The 15,966-nt window shown below is 54.3% G+C and overlaps 2 protein-coding genes across 2 annotated transcripts; one reads left to right on the top strand and one right to left on the bottom strand.

Annotated features, from left to right (window-relative positions):
• Positions 1–616: 616 nt before the first annotated feature.
• Positions 617–8,634, bottom strand: J7T55_006495 (uncharacterized protein; the record flags this gene model as incomplete). The annotated part of the gene is made up of 9 exons (XM_053144934.1): positions 617–1,024; positions 1,085–4,101; positions 4,381–4,864; positions 5,048–5,133; positions 5,199–5,456; positions 5,610–5,701; positions 5,924–6,395; positions 6,465–8,416; positions 8,495–8,634. 9 exons carry the CDS (start codon positions 8,632–8,634, stop codon positions 617–619), a joined length of 6,909 nt encoding a protein of 2,302 aa, XP_053001260.1.
• Positions 8,635–9,523: 889 nt separating this feature from the next.
• Positions 9,524–13,209, top strand: J7T55_006494 (dil and ankyrin domain-containing protein; the record flags this gene model as incomplete). The annotated part of the gene is made up of 5 exons (XM_053144924.1): positions 9,524–9,652; positions 10,458–10,707; positions 10,778–11,154; positions 11,211–11,615; positions 11,671–13,209. 5 exons carry the CDS (start codon positions 9,524–9,526, stop codon positions 13,207–13,209), a joined length of 2,700 nt encoding a protein of 899 aa, XP_053001259.1.
• Positions 13,210–15,966: the final 2,757 nt, after the last annotated feature.

Here is a 15,966-nt window from a genome sequence, read left to right as displayed (position 1 = left end):
CTGTGTCGCACGGCCATGGGAAAGCAGATGTCGTCGAGTCAGGCAGACTGATTATCGCAGTCTTGTCAGCCTATATCGACGTCGAGCCTGTTGACATGTTCGTTCCTAGATCTAGGTCCCGGTCCCGACCACGGCTCTGCTACAGCTCTCACGTCCACCTGGATTGTATATCATGTCATGTCAAGCAGCGCGAAGAAAGGCCGTGGTTCTAGTTCATCTGTTGATAAACATGATCTGTCCGTCCGTCGCTCTCTCTCCTGCCTGATCCTCCACTCAGGAAACAAATAGGACCCTGCCGCCCCAACACGCTGCGAGGCCCAACAAAGATGGAGCGATGCATACCGCACATACGTAGCAATCAATGCAAGAGCTGTCCGCTCAAAGTCTCAATCCCCGCCCCCCACCCCTGCTCTTTCTGTGTAGAAAACACCTTCAAACGCTTGTCGTGGGTAATAATGAGAAAGAAGATGTTGACAGTAATACGTGCCTTGAAACCCATCCCCCTCCCCCACCGGACTGCACCCTTTTCGCTTTTCACGTAAATAAGGAATCCCCCTTGCCTGTAGACCTTCTACCTCCTTTCCCTGGATCGTTGAAATCATGTCGCTCTGCTGCTTCATTGCTGCTCCTTCGGGTCAACGCCTATACTGTCCTTCCTGTCTTGCGGGTTCTTCTTCTTCAGCACCGCCTTGGGTTTCTCTTTCTCTTTCCCCTTGCCATCAGCCGCCCCAATTGAGTCTTGGCTCAGTCGATTCTTCGTCAACTTGTTCCGAACCTTCCCTGCGGCACTTTCTATTGAGCCAGCGTCAGACAGTCGGTTGTCGCTCGAGGTTCTACTAGGAGGACCGGGTGGGTCTTGAGTGCTCTGGTGGTGACTGCCAGCGCTGGATAAAAGCTGTCTATTCTCTTTCACAGAAACCAAAGAGCCGTTGTGTTCGAGCAAAGATGGAGGCGGGCTTGTCGCGGTAGCTGACTGAACACTAGCCACGGATACATCGCTAACCTTGCGGTCGGGAGGTGCCTGCTATGAACTTGTATTAGTCCAACATCATGAAGTAAACGTGCCAAGGTAGCCAATACATACCTGACCACCGATATAAGTGTCCAGTTTCTTTTTGAGCACATCGGATCTAACAGGCTTCGCCAAGTAGTCATTCATGCCAGCAGCCAGGCACTTTTCCCTGTCGCCCTGTATTGCACTTGCCGTCATTGCAATCACAAGGATCTTGCGGACCGCCTCAAGGGAGTCCTTCCGGAGTAGCCTAGTCGCATCGTAGCCATCCATGACCGGCATTTGCACGTCCATGAGGATCACATGGTAAGGTTGCCCTTCTAGCGCCTTCTGTCGCAGGCCTTCGACTGCTTTCAGTCCGTTGTCGTAAGCATCCACATGCTTGTACCCTAGCCTTTGGATGTACTGGATGGCAATTTTCTGGTTGATGGCGTTGTCTTCGGCTATACAGACGCGAAGTGAGTCCTTCGGTACCTGTGTGAGATCGAGGTAAGGATTGGGCGATGGCTCCCGATTGACGTTATCCGAGGATCTTCGCGAGAATGTTTCGGGCAGGGCGCGAGGGTCGCCTGCAGTGACATCGGGATTGGCTTTGTCAAATGTGACCGTGAACCACGCGGTGGTCCCGACATTCTGCTGGCTTTCCAGCTCGATCTTGCCTTTCATCATTGTTTCGATCAGGCTTCTACAGATGGACAAACCCAAACCACTGCCGCCATATTTTCGAGCCGTACTCGTGTCGGCCTGGCTGAAGGGCTGAAAGAGCTTGGCTTTTTGCTCTGCCGAGATCCCGATGCCGGTGTCTTTGACCCAGAATGTCAACGTTGCCCTCTCCTTGGTCTCGGAATCCAGACGGGCCCCAATGGTCACAGACCCGTCCTCCGTAAACTTCAAGCTGTTCGAGATCAAGTTACCGAGCACCTGGTGGAGACGGATCGGATCGCCGTAGATGAGCATGGGCGGCAGGTTAATGTCCTTGATTATCCTGACGTTCTGTCGCGTTGTCTTCTCTCGGTTGCTGTAGGACTGGGCACGTACGACTTCGCGCACCATCTCCTCCGGGTTGAAGGCTGTAATATAAAGCTTCATCTTGTCGGCCTCCATCTTTGAAAAATCCAGGATGTCATTGATGACGGTAAGAAGCAGATCCGCAGATACCCTGATCGAATCGGCCATCTCGAGCTGTTCCTTGGACAGATTCGAGTCTTTCAAGAGCTCTGAGTTGCCGATGACACCATTGAGTGGTGTTCGAAGCTCGTGAGAGACGTTGGCAAGGAAAATCGACTTCGCCTTCGCTGCCTCCTCCGCTCGCTTCTCGTTGCGTCTGGCCTCTGCTTCGGCGGCCTTGGCCTTCGTCTCGGCCTCCTGGGCCTTCAACAAGGCACGCTTCTGCGACTCGATCATGCTAGCATTCTCGCTCGAGACTTTCTCGATAGCCTTCAGTGACAAGGCATTCGAAAAGCTGATGCCGATTTGGTTAACGAGGAGTTGCAGGACGGTAACATTCCGATCTGTGAATGCGTTTGGATTGCCCTCGAGGTAGAGGACGCCTAGGAGAGGATTCGATCCATGGGATATGGGATAGGCCATGATGGCTCTGCCTTGGGGGTTCTTCTGAAGCCACTGCTCACTGACGCCGAATCTTTCATCACTGATGATATCAGCACTGAATACCGCCTCCCTGAATCGAGTACAGTATAGTACCACATTCTCAGCAACCAGATGCTGGGAAGCGCTTAAGGGTATCCCGGGCTTGTGAGCCTGCGCGCCCCTTTCTGGGTCCCCACTGGCGGCAACGCACCACTGATCCTTCTCATCCACGATGATGGCAGCTAAAGTGGCAGTACCCCCACAGGTCTGTAGGACCACATCGGCCATGACCTTTAGAAGCTCTTGGACGTCCAGGATTGATGAGATTACCTGCGATGACACCAGGATGGCATGCAGATCGATCATGTCCAAGGCGGGAAGGCCAGCACCGTCCTCAGGCTGGTGCATGGAGCCTCGCCAGGCCCCTATCCTGTTCTCTTTCAGCTCGCCCATGCCGACTTGGGTTGGTTGGCCGGGTTCCTCCGCCTCCACGTCGACAGCGTGGAATTGCACTGGTGCTGCATCACCCGCGAAGTCAGTCTGGGCAGAGGCTTCGGCCGTCCGAGGATTGCGGGTAGGGCCGTGAAGCAGGAGACTGTGTTCCTCTTCAATCCGATCGGCTAGACCCGTGGCTCCCATCAATCGGAAGAGGCCTACAGCGTCCCTGAGCGCGGATCTGGCTGATCTCCGCGCGCCTCTTCTGATAAAAACGCCCGCCATCAGATAATTCCCGAGAGCCTCCTCAAAGACCAAGTTCTGTTCAGATGCATGATCTAAGGCAACCTCATATGCGCGAATAGCTGAGCCGTGTTCGGCTCTGAGCTCGTGTATCTGCGCCTGGAGGAAAGTGGACCAGGGCAGATAATTGACATCGGACACGACCTCCCAGTCAGTGATTTTCCTCCGCAACATTTCCAGCGTCTCAACGGTCGCCTCGATTTGCTCATCGATATCGGTGTCCTGGGTGCGTGGGTCCTCGATCTTGCGGAAAAGAAGGCCCGCGAGTGACAAGCCATAGAATAGCATGGCAGACCTGGTGTTCCGGGCAGACCAAATGATGTGTTCGTTGGCAACGCAGTGCTTGCCTAATTGCGCCGCTCTCTCGTAGTGGGAGAACAGAAAAAGGGGTATTATTTCCATGGTCTCGTACCATATTAATGATCGGCCGCCGTTTCTCGCGTTCGCGTCTAGCCATGCCTTGTATGATGCAGAATTGTGACTGGTTTGGGTATCATTCATAACCTCATCAGCAATCGTATTGCGCGTCTTGCCTTGCAAAGCTCGAGCTACTTGTCGAACTGCAATGAGCAAAGTCCCACCTCTTGTATCCTGATGCCAATTTGGGACGTCTTCGCAGCCGTATTGACAGAAGGCTTCGAGGTCGGCACAGTTTTCACTGGCGAAGAACTTAAGTTGGGCCAAAAGTCCAAAGCTCATGATTGTCGACGTCCGGTCACCAGCCACAGTTGCGTATTCAACAGCACCTTCGACTTGATTGACTGCAACGCTTAGGGGATAATGAATATGTCCAACGAAATTGGCATAAAGCATATATCCACGAGCCATGGAAAAGGCATCACGATACTTGTCTAATAAGTCCAGACAGATTGAGCCAAGGTCGAGTGACAACTCTGTCAAACTGTGTCTGCTGAGAGCGACCATAGAGATGTGGAGGAATGCCATCCCGGAACTCGGGAATGCCCCACGAGTCAAATGGATATTTGCCATCACTAGTGAGAGATGGTAAAACATAAGACAGTTGCTCCACCAGGCTGAACTGATGGCATCGGCAAGCACGGCGCCTATGGAAGCCAAGTTTGGGTCGACTGGGTGGTGCGGATTGATGATCTCACTGCGGTCCATTGAACGGATCTTCTCTGCCAATTTCCGGAAATCCTCGTCGCACTTCTCATATGTTGGGTTGTCGTCAAAGGGCACCTCGAGTTCCCTGAGAGATTGTATCAGACACGCAAGTGCCTCCTCCGCGTCACCCGCCTGCGCGAATATCCTTGATCGCAGCACAGAGGCAGGTGCTTTGTCAAATGCTGACCGAGCTGATAGGAAGATTGTTCCAAGAAGTGCGTTAGCAGCACCATGATTTCCCATGTAGAGGTAGCATTCTGCTGCCCGGAGGTATAGCTGATTGGTCTCTTCGTACGACACATCGTCGGCATCGTCATTCCACGGGTCGGGTTGCAGTAGAGCAACAGCATTGGTGTAGAACTTTGCAGCAGTCGGTCGAGCACCCCGTTCTGTGCTTAGCTTTGCACAATCGAACAGTAGCTGGCGATACGGTCGCCTTATTTGAACCCGTTGTCTGATGATGTCCACAGACTCGCAGATATGGGAGGCTATGTTATCTTTTGACTTTCCGTCTTCCGCATAGTATTTCTAACGCTCACAAGTAAGCATTCGTCTACGCTGCACGGATTCTTGGTCACATACCATCAGGACTTGAGCAACTGTGAAGTGCATCGCACGAGCCTCACATATTTTCAACTGCCTGGAGGCCTGGGCTAGATGATCATGAGCTGTCCCGTCTGTCAGTATATAGTCATGGATACACATTTCCAGGCTGTGGAGGGGAGTATAATACCAAATCGGAATCGATCATCTTCCTCGCCCGGAACGATGATGTATGCTTGTATAGCAGCCTGCAATCCCGCCACGGCCTCCTCCTGCGTATATGTCTTGTGAATGTGCTCTGCAGGTGACTGCCCGCAGGCATCTTGGCATTCGCCGCTGAGTAGATGACAGATGAGCTCGAACGAGAAGGAGTGACCTAGCAAGGCCGCCCAAGCCAGAAGACACTTCGAAGCCTCGGGCATCTCGTTAAGCCGTCGCGTGATAAAGTCTTTGATGCTTCGAGTCAGCGAATCCATACCAGGTATGTTTGGGTTTTGCATCTCATTCGAATAACACATGAGCCTTGAGGCTCCGTTTCCAACTATCGGACAACCATGCGGACAAGTTCATGAAACAAAAAATGCAATGATGAGCTACTTACTGGTGTCCAGAACATCGTAATTCTGTTTGCCCTGAAATTCCTCAAAGAGCTGGTCTAGAGAAAATTCCCACTGATTTATCTTGTAGTCGTACCTGCGCAATCGAGTCAGTCAACCCTTTCAAGATGTCACCGGAGTCTTGAAGTGAACAACGAGGCGGAATCGCATTTCCCGTAGTCGGTTCAACGATTGACCTCAAATCCGCTTTTCAGGCTGCCCCGTGGCGCAAAGGAAGCTGCTATCCTCAGAGCAACCACGCCCCAATACTCAATTTGGAAGAGAAAGGGACCGCGGATTACACAAATATTCAACATACCAGATGCATCGTTTCCTGTGGCATTCAGATAGCATTTCCCGCATGTAGAACGGATTTCCGCCAGATTTAGACTGGATCACAAGGGCGAGGGGCAGTATCTCTTCCTTGGGTTTGCATAGTGTGGTAGAAACATATTGGACAATTTCTTCTTCTCCCAAAGGTGACAAAGGTATTCGTGTGATGATTGGTAATCCGAATTTCGGTAAGTCCTCAAAATCAGGTGGCGATATAATGTTGTTGACCTTGTCTGGGGTCAACTCGTCGGAACGGTAGGTTATGACAATGACGAGTCTGAGCCTCGCGCTGATGATCTGTGTGATGAGCTCTATCGACTCATCGTCGGCGAAATGTAGGTCCTCCAGCACAAAGCAGATGAACTTGTGTTGGGCAAACATCCGTAGGACGTCAAGGAAGGTGTTCATAAGCCGAAGGCTTTTCGTCGAAGCCCCAGTTCGCAGGAAGTCCTGAGAGCCTGACGTGGACATAATCGACCCTCGGTAAGAAGATCTCGGAGGAGTTGAAGTACCTCCCGGGGACGAACCTCGTCGCCTGAGAGCACCGGGGGCCCGATTCCTCTGCATCGTCGCGCCAGAAGAATTCGACATCGACCTAGAAACTGTCGCATCGACAGGCCCGATCAGAAATTCGGGTAGACTAAGCAACTTGTGCAGCATGGGCCAAACTGGGCGTATGTACGTCTTCAGAGCCTGATGGAACTGGGTTTCAGTATTCCGCTCGCCCCAGACCTGGCGGAAGAGCGAGGATAGCAGCTTGAGCAAAGGCCCGAATGCAGTCCTCCTAGCCGTGTCAAATTTGGCCGTTGCACAATACCCGCTCCGCCTGACATCCGCAAGAACGGAGTGCACGAGACAACTTTTCCCAAGCCCACCGGCCCCCTCAATGGTGACAATTTCACATTGCCCTCGCCTTCGAAACTTGGCCGAACCCAGTTGTTTGGAGAGACTCGAGGAAGATTCGGGAGTTGGTCGCTCTTCTAAACTGTTCACCAGACTCCTCGTTTCGAAGGGAATAGACTGGTGCCTTTCCCAAGCTCTTGACGCTGTGCGATTCTGGGGGGTAGAGTTCCCTAAAGACAAGGCGTCCCCGCCAGGCAGGGGTTGAGATTCAGTCGAATAGAACGAAGGAATCACACTGCTCCGAGACTTGGGATCTGTCATCGTAGTATAAGATCCGCTCTGCCTGTTTCCACCTTCTGAGCTGGCACCCTCGCTGGATAGATCCCCTCCATCAAGAATGTCGTTTGACCAGCTTGATCCGTCTGAGAATCGGCTTGTTCCCTTCTGGCTCATTGCATGCGATTTCGCCACGCGATCTATGACCTTCAAGAGCTCCGCCCGTTCCTTTTGCCGCCCGATCATCATGGATGGCAGCATGAAAAATGAGCTGACATCTCGGGACGCTATACGCCACTCTTTGAGCGACAACCAGTCATTGTCGTACAAGAACCCCTGCACCTTGACCAGATCGTGACGGAGGCCGCTCGCCGAGTGATACCGGTCTCCCACATTCTTGGCCGTGCACTTCTGGATGATTCGCCCCAGTACATCAGGCACGTCAAGTCGAATGGTGGAAACGTTGGGAACTCTCTTGCCGAGCACGCCTTGTACGATGTCCAGGGGGCTGTCACCATCAAAAACAGGGCTCTGGGTCAGTAACATCCAGAAAAGGACGCCCAGGGAGTAGATATCAGTTCGCGTGTCTGGCTCCGCGGGCATGCGACCCGTCTGCTCGGGGCTGATATGAAGGAGCTTGTGTTTGGCTCCGAGTTCCTTCGAAAGGCTCGACCATCCCGTGCTTGTCAGACCATGCTCGAACGACCGCAGTCCCGAGCCGAAGGTGATGAGCTTTACTTTGTTCGTTTCTTCATTGTAATGGAAAGAGTCGCCCCGAAGTTCGCCGTGTATGATCCCAAGACCGTGATGAATCATCTCTAGGCACTGTGTAGCGCCAATTGCAAAATCGAGGAACAGGTTCAGACTGATTGGCGGGCCCAATTGGTGATTGTCCTGTGTGCTTGCCACCCACCGGTCCTCGACCTTCCGACACGTATAGAATGCAGGACCCAGGTCCATTATCCTGGGCAACAGACTCGGTCCTGGTGACTGGTATATCGAGACTATAATCTGGCCCCGGTCTCCAGGCTGGGGCGCAAGCCTGATCAAATCGAGGGGCATGATAGTGTGGTCCTGATTCGGATCTGCGGTCTGGATCAAGTTCTTCATCATGTGGAACGCGCGCTCCTCCCGGAGAACATGATAAGAGACCCTGGCAACAACGGCCTCCTCGACCACTGCCCCCGCCGCAGATTCATCGGTGACGCTGGCTTCGCTAAGTGGCCCATTGGAGGCCGATGAGGGCGGCTCGCCCGGGGATACGCGGCTCGAAGTCGAAGGAGGGCTCCTGGCAAAGGATGTCGGGCTCGTAGCGTGATGACTGGAATACTTTGGGGCGAAACGAACACCGAATACGTGCCTGGTAATTGTAGCACGAGTTAGCCTTCCAGCAGCGGGCACGACGGCTTCCAATCCAATGCGACAAAGTTTCACCTACCAGTTGTCATAGCTCGAATGTGTGAGTGCGGCAGACTCGTCCCAGGTATACCCGGCGATGTGGGAGAGGCGCTCGAAGATGCGGACCGGAGGATCGAGAGTCGAGTCGAGCTGCTCATCTTGGATTGCCGACCCCTCCATGATGGTGGAGGGCGGAGCCGGCGAAGCTTGAGTGGGTCGAGAGACACAGGTCTCAGGTTTTTGATCTCGGTCTCAGCCTACTTGGACACATGGCTTGGTGGTGGTACCGAGTGGTGAAGTTATCAGAATATTGGTTGGCCGGTCGATCGGTGGCTCGTTTTGTCCGCTGCACTCTTGGTGGTGGTGGTTGGCGGCGGCAGCGCACGCGTGTATTTGGTGATAGACGACGTATGTGGTAGGGATGATGCTGTCACCGCCGAGAACGCTTGCTCCTTGGGCGCCTGGCTAGCTCCCTTGCAAACGAGCGGCGCGGGTAAAGAGCGTGGGTGCTGCCACAACCTGGCGTGGGATGTAGCTGTGTGTGTATGTGTGGGTGTGTGTGTGTTACCGACGGGAGATAAATATTTAGGGCGCTAGGCCGTGTCTTGCTTTGCGCCGTGACAGTTTCTCTGGTCACTGCTGTTATCAGTCTTCCAGTAGTACAGTACGGTGCAGTAAGTTGTTTGTCGGCCTGCTCAGATGCGCCTTGCGGCTCCCAGGCAAAAAGAAGCAGCTAGATTAGATGCACACGCGGACTACAGACGGGAGAGGAGTGGAGAGAGATTTGTCACTGGAAGATCCGGTAGACTAGATGCATACTGTATGGTAAAAACAGGACAGAGACGGCCTTGGAACTGCCTGGGCCAGGATCTCGAATGGCTGGCTTTTGACGATTCCAAGGTTGTTGAAGCAACCCTTGTTGGGCCTAGTGCAACCAGGTGCACACCCGTGGAATCCTGGCATCTTTTTCGCTCTGCAGGGCGGGTTTTATTTTTCATGGACATCCGTGGAAGCCGTTTTGTTACAGTACAGTCGTGTGCAAGGGGGCGCGACTCCATAATTTGTCGTCATGAGAGTCGACCGCAAGGCGCGAGGGGTTTCTGAATCGGCCGAGCAGGAGCAGGACCAGGAGCAGGAGCAAGAGCTTCTTCTCTGGCGCCTTCTGGGTGCTCGCCCAGAGGTCCCCAGAGGTACCACAGTAGACTACGTAGACATACAGCAGACTTAGACACAGGCAGGTGGGCAAGCGGGCCAAAACGGAGTCTTCAGTGTTCTGGACGTGCAAAAAGACTGCAGCGCATCCCTGCGGCATTGGCAACAAGGAGCTTGATGACACACGCCCACATCGACCAGGATGGATATCAGCCCACAACAATACAGCCTGCATGGGACAGTCCAGCCGGCCGCCAGTCCAACACTGGTGGAGCGCAACAGATAAACTACCTAGGGGTCCCAAGGGGCAGCTGGGGAGTCTGTTGGCAATGACAATGGTTGTCCCGCTCTGTGGCATAGCCTACCGCATCTCGAGGCTAGATACTCTGCAAGCCTTAGCTGAGTCTCAGAGATATATTTTGTCACATAGCACCTAGGTAGAGCGCCGCAGTAAATAGTGATCTTGGTCTCCCTGGACCTGGAAATATGACCGGAGCTCTGGGCGTTATATACATGGACTATTACCTACCTAGCCTGCTAGCCTACCTGGCCTAAATGTTGGCCGTACGTCACCCTGCTGACAGGCTGCCCGTGTGGTCCGTGCAGCCCCGCCGTCAAAGTGCTCCTGGGCAGTGCAGTGCGACAGGGGGGCGGTCGAGGTGGACAGGGGAGTAGAGACCACCTACTATAGGAGGTACCGAAGGCTAGATATTCCAACGCCGTGACAGCGCTCCTTAACCCACCACGATACCCCCCGACAACCTGCTCCTACAGCTGCACTGGGAACACCAACAAGGCTCTCCAACATCCTCTAAAGCAATGACCTGATGCTCCAACCAAGCAAGAGATAGGAGGCACTCTCAAATTCGTCATCGGACATCCCGGACGACCCCGCCACCACCCGTGGGCAACGAGACACCCGATCCGAGATGGACTTCGAGCCTTCGACTGGCGGGCCTCGCAGTCCTTTTGAAGACGATGGCTCCGGCGGCGGCAACGAGCGGCCAAAGGTCCTGCCCGCCGATCTGCCCACATCCCTCGATGATAGACGCATGCCCAGGGAGCCCGTCACCGAGACAGAGATGTACGATGGTTGGCAAGGTTGGCGGCACCTCCCTCCTTCGCTCGGCTGTCCTGGGGGCTTTGATCGCTGACAATTAGCACTTTGAAGGACAATCCCAATTCCTGACATCCCCGGTCGTTGCGAAACCTCTCAAATTCAGCGACCTCTCCCTAGACGACAAGAACTACGACGAAGACCTCACGAGGGGCATGGCTGACAGTGACACGCGGCTGATGGAGATGCTGGCAGCTCAAGCGGCGCACTCATCCGGCCCCGGCTTCGAAGACGAGACCGCCATTGCGACAAACGAGAAGCTCTCTGAAGACGAGAAGAAGAAGATGCTGCAGAAGGCCTTGCACATGGCAGCAAGTAATGGCAATGTTAATCAGGTCAACCGGATATTGGCAGGGAAAGCCAAGGACTACGTGGACATCAACGCTCCAGACGAGGACGGCACACCCCCGCTGATATACGCCAGCTGTTTTGTACGTCTACTCACTGCAACTTTGTTATTATTATCATGGGGCTGATGCGATTTCAGGGTCATGAAGCTGTAGTAGAGGCTCTGATCGCGGCTGGAGTCGACATTGACAAGCAAGACCGCAACCGATGGAGCGCTCTTATGTGGGCCATGACAAATCGCCACAAGCAGATCGCAAAGATCCTCCTGGACAATGGAGCGTCCTCGGACGCGAAGACTACGTCTGGCCGGACCGCTGCCGACTTCGTTGCACCTGATAGTGATATGTCCTTCTATCTGCACAGTAATGGGTACAATATCGGCAGTGCTGGCATAGGCGACGACGACTTCTACAAGCCCGGCTTTTCGCAGGACAAATTCGAGGAGGAATTGATGGAAAGCGAACTGCGCAGGCGCATGATGATGGAAAGTGCACGAGATTTGGAGGTAGACCTGGGTAATGTGGGAATGGACGATCAACCAGAGGTGTGACCCTTGATCATCTTGTTATGCTTCCATTGCAACATGCTAACTTGTCTAGGCCGACGATGAATTCGACGAAGAGCAGCAGGAGTTTGACTGGGCAAGATGCCTCCACGACCAAATGTTTGTTTTCCAAGAGGGCGATCTGGACCGCATTCTGGATATTATCGTCACCAACATGACGCCGCAGAGATCAGCGGCCCAAAAGCCTGTCCCGGCCAACATGATTTTCTTGAGCGCGAGATATGCCCACTATCATGCAAGCTCCGATCTCTTGGCAAAGTTACTCATTAAGGCCATGGATAGGATAAATGAGGTCGTCGAGGAACACCAGTGGGACATGACCATTCTGGCATTCTGGGCCTCGAACGCCACTTTGCTGCTCCATTATTTGAAGAAAGACGCCGGGCTGGTGGAGGCCACTGTTAACTTTCAGGCTCAGCTTGCTGAACTCGTCAACGAGATCTTCATCCTCATCGTCCGTGACGCAGAGAGGCGGCTGGACAAGGTCCTCGATGCAGCAATGCTAGACCATGAGACGATACCGGGTTTTGAGGGCATCACTTTCCAGAATGAATGGAAGATTTTCAAGACCAAAAAGAAGGTCAAGGAAGAACCACCAGAGCGGAAATATCGACCACCATCTCCCAAGCAGAGGGCCAAGCCGGCACCCAGAAACGTCACCTCTCTCCTCTCCTCGACACTTTTCGTACTCGACCTATACGATGTGCACTCCGTCATAACCGCACAGATCATCGCACAACTTCTATATTGGCTGGGTGCCGAACTCTTTAATCGGATAATGTCCAACAGGAAATACCTAGCTCGTACAAAAGCAATGCAAATACGTATGAACGTTTCGGTGCTAGAGGACTGGGCACGCACCAACAACAGGCAGCCTGAGCACTACGAGCACGGCGACATGCAGGCTCATGGCGACAACACCATAGAGTCAGCCAGGAGACACTTGGGCCCCGTCATTCAACTTCTTCAGTGGCTGCAATGCTTCTCATCGCTGGGGGCGGACGATCTGGAGGCGCTGATTGACACTTTACAGCAACTCAAGTCTCTCACCCCGCAGCAGCTCATCCATGCTGCAAACCACTACCGCGCCGAGGTCGGCGAAAAGGGCCTCCCCAAGAGCGCAATGAAGTACCTCGCGGCGATACAAAAGGAGACCGAGGTACGGAGGGAGAAGGAAAAGAGCAATCGCCGCAGTGTGGCCGCGTCGCTCTCGTCCCCGACACGCAGCTCAGCCCCGAGTAGCGCGCCGGCGACGCCCCAGCGGAACGCCAAGAAACCGGCCAACGGCGGAGCAGAGCCGACCACGCCCGGGGACGACGACGAGGAGGAGGACGCGCCTGAGAACCTGTTGTTGGACCCGGCTTACATGCTGCCGTTCACCCTGCCTTCGGTCACGGACATGCTGGTATGCTTCGGGGCGGGCTTCGGCGGCGTCAACCGCGAGCGGGAGAGGAAGTACATACCCACGGTGCCTCCTGAGTTTTTGGCAAAGCTTGAGGTCCTCGGGGGCGGGAGTAGCAACGCCAGGCGACCGATGTACGGCGAGCAAGACTGGGAGAACGAGGACGAATAGGGGACACTCGTTCACCGTAAATTGTGCTGATGGTGAGCAACAAGGAGACGAGCGAGACTCGTGGGGCCGTCTGTGACTGCCACTTTTGGAGATTTGGTATGTACATTTTGACAGGGGCATTAGCATCACTTTTCATTGGTGAGCGTTGTACCACATTTAATATCGTCTTCAATGCCTTGGGTCGGTCACTGTGCAGCTGCCGGCATGTATTAGCATTCGACGGGCAGAGGTCCCCGTCGTCTATAACCGACAGACCTGTAAGCATCAAGGTGGCCGCAGCTACGGGTGGCACCCGATCGTATATCTGCGTCACTGGGTGACTGGGCGATGCGGTGAGACCAGGACTCCTTTGAAGCACGTAGACATCCTCCTCTTGTCCTCGTCCTCCCTCTGGCCCTATCCCGGCGCGGGCGCACAACCCGTGTCCGGCAGGTGTGGTCCTCGGTACTTGAGGAACCCAAGGGGCTCTCTTCTTGCGTGCCCGGCCTGTCTAACTCAGACCGGCCGACCTCCGGACGCTAGCGGAGGAGGACTTCCGTGGTGGGGTGACGCGCATCGGCTGGTGATAGGGCCAGCCGGGCACCATGCTGGGAATTTTGTTTCCGGAGGTTTGTGGGGTGGGGCTCACTTCAACTTCGACTGCCTGAGAATCGACGAACTTTTTGGAGGTCGTCGGATGGACACCGCAAACTACTCTTGGCTCTTCCAGTACAGGATGTCAATGGCTCGGGATTGCTTTGCCTGTTTTCGTTGACTAACATGACAACAACGCCTTGCGTTTTCGTCGTGCGGTCCAATTACCGGCCTTTGGCACAATGATATTTCTGGTTTCGAATCTGCCGTTCTCGGGACATGCTGTGTATTCGACTTTGTGCAGTTTCGAGCGACTAAGCTGCTGCGCACCGACGCAAGGGAGGGGAGAGACGCCGCAGTTGTTCTAGAAGCTTGTCTATGAGGAACCTCAGACTACTCTGGCACAGCAGACGCGTCCTGTGACACATAATTGATAGGTTCTCAGAGGATCGGGTAAAGTCAGACAGAAAGCTAGTCACAAAAACTTCACCACCCCGGGGACATGCGATGGTGTTCGGCAGTCCCCAAAATGGAACAAGAGAAGCAAGCATGTTCCACAATGGAAGAAAGTCTGGAAACGAAAACGCACAGCCAGACAGATTTGGCGACGAATAATACGCATCCTTGCTCACAGGGCACGAAGGGTAGGTGGGGGTGGTGGGTGTCGACCAGGGAAGACCCTTTGAGGATGTTTCCTTGGCCCTTGCCCGAAGCGGGAGGCGGAGGATGTCGCATCCAGCTCGACCAGGCCCCGGTCCCTCGGATCAAACAGGCGAGAGCGGAATGGCAAGCCAAGAGATCTTGACGGCCACAACTGCCACCGACGAGACCCCTCCAATCGGGACGCTCCGACAAAGTTGCTGCTCGGGAATCCATCCTCCGTCGCCCCAAGGTCACGCACCCACGAGCGACAGCGACAGCGCTGATCGCGGCGCGGCGCATCTCTTCCTTTCCGCCAGGAGCATAGCATGAGAGGTGAACTGCAGGTTGCTGCCATGCAGTTGCTGCCATGCAGAACGTGCAGAGTGGCGTTTGACGTGCCAGGTGGGAGAACGGACCGGGCTCTCGAGTCACGCTGGGCCTGTGGGCGAGGTGAAGGTGTCATGCACCATGGAAAGACGGCCGGCTGTTGGCAGCCCTCGATGTGACCAGAGTCAAGAGGCGAGCGTCTGCAGGAGATGCTGGCCGGTAAGGCTGGCAGCAGGAGGCCACGTCAGTGCCTGTGGCAGTTTTCCCATTATGGGTTCAGCCAATATCTGATTCCATCTATCTCGAGCTGTGTTGCGTTGCTTCTTTGGGCCAGTGCTTTTTGTCGAGTGGTGTGTCTCGGAGCACAGATGACGTTCCAAGGTCGGGCCAGTCACAACGGCATGTCTGCCACCAAAGGTTGAGACCGTGTCTCTGCGCCCTCGAATGTGAGGCTGAGGACAGATCAGCCGTTTTCCACCTGTCTCGAACGGCAAAGATCAAGGGCCTAAGAGGGAGAGGGTTGTGTGTGGCGGGGCTCTGGGCCCTAGGCCCGGGACGAAAGAAGGAGGAGGAGGAGGAGGGAGGTGTGCAGAAGGTTCGATTGTACCTAGCAAGACGGTCATGTCAAAAGCAGAACTCAAGCTTGCCAAGTACCGGCACGCTGAATCGTAGCCAACCTTTTTGTGTCATTTGTATTGCGTAGCACCGACTCTCTCTCTCTCTCGCCTCGGGGCAGCCCCCGCCCCGCGCCAGGGAAAAAAGTGTGTTTAGTATCTCTGGCAGGACGGGACAAGTGCTCGGGATATGTAATGAAGGCCATTTCCGTGCTTCCATTTTCTCTTCCCCCGGTTTCTTGGTTTCCCTTTTCTGAACGGGTCTCGAACAGATTAGGCTTGTCGTTGAGCCTGTACCACCCTCGTCGAACTCGGGCGAAGTGAGCTGAGGTGAACTCATATCATCTCGTCACCACTTCATAACCTCACGCATACTCACTTATACACATTGCTGCCGTGTCTCAGTCCTCCCTCTCTTCACCAGAGCAAGAAGGGGGTCATACAGTACACACAACACATGCACACCACACACACTCAAAAACACAGCGGAAAACCCGTCCACCTGTCGCTCCTAAATTCTGCCTGCCTCCTGATTCTCCCTTGCAGCACACAACAGCTCTGCTTCGAAAGACTCGCTGCTGGTCGGAAACAAGCAAAGGTG

The sequence above is a fragment of the Diaporthe amygdali genome (genome assembly GCF_026229845.1).
Source record: "Diaporthe amygdali strain CAA958 chromosome Unknown NODE_1_length_4327563_cov_65_473760, whole genome shotgun sequence".
NCBI lineage: Eukaryota > Fungi > Ascomycota > Sordariomycetes > Diaporthales > Diaporthaceae > Diaporthe > Diaporthe amygdali.
This window is presented reverse-complemented; position numbering and strand designations above follow the sequence as displayed.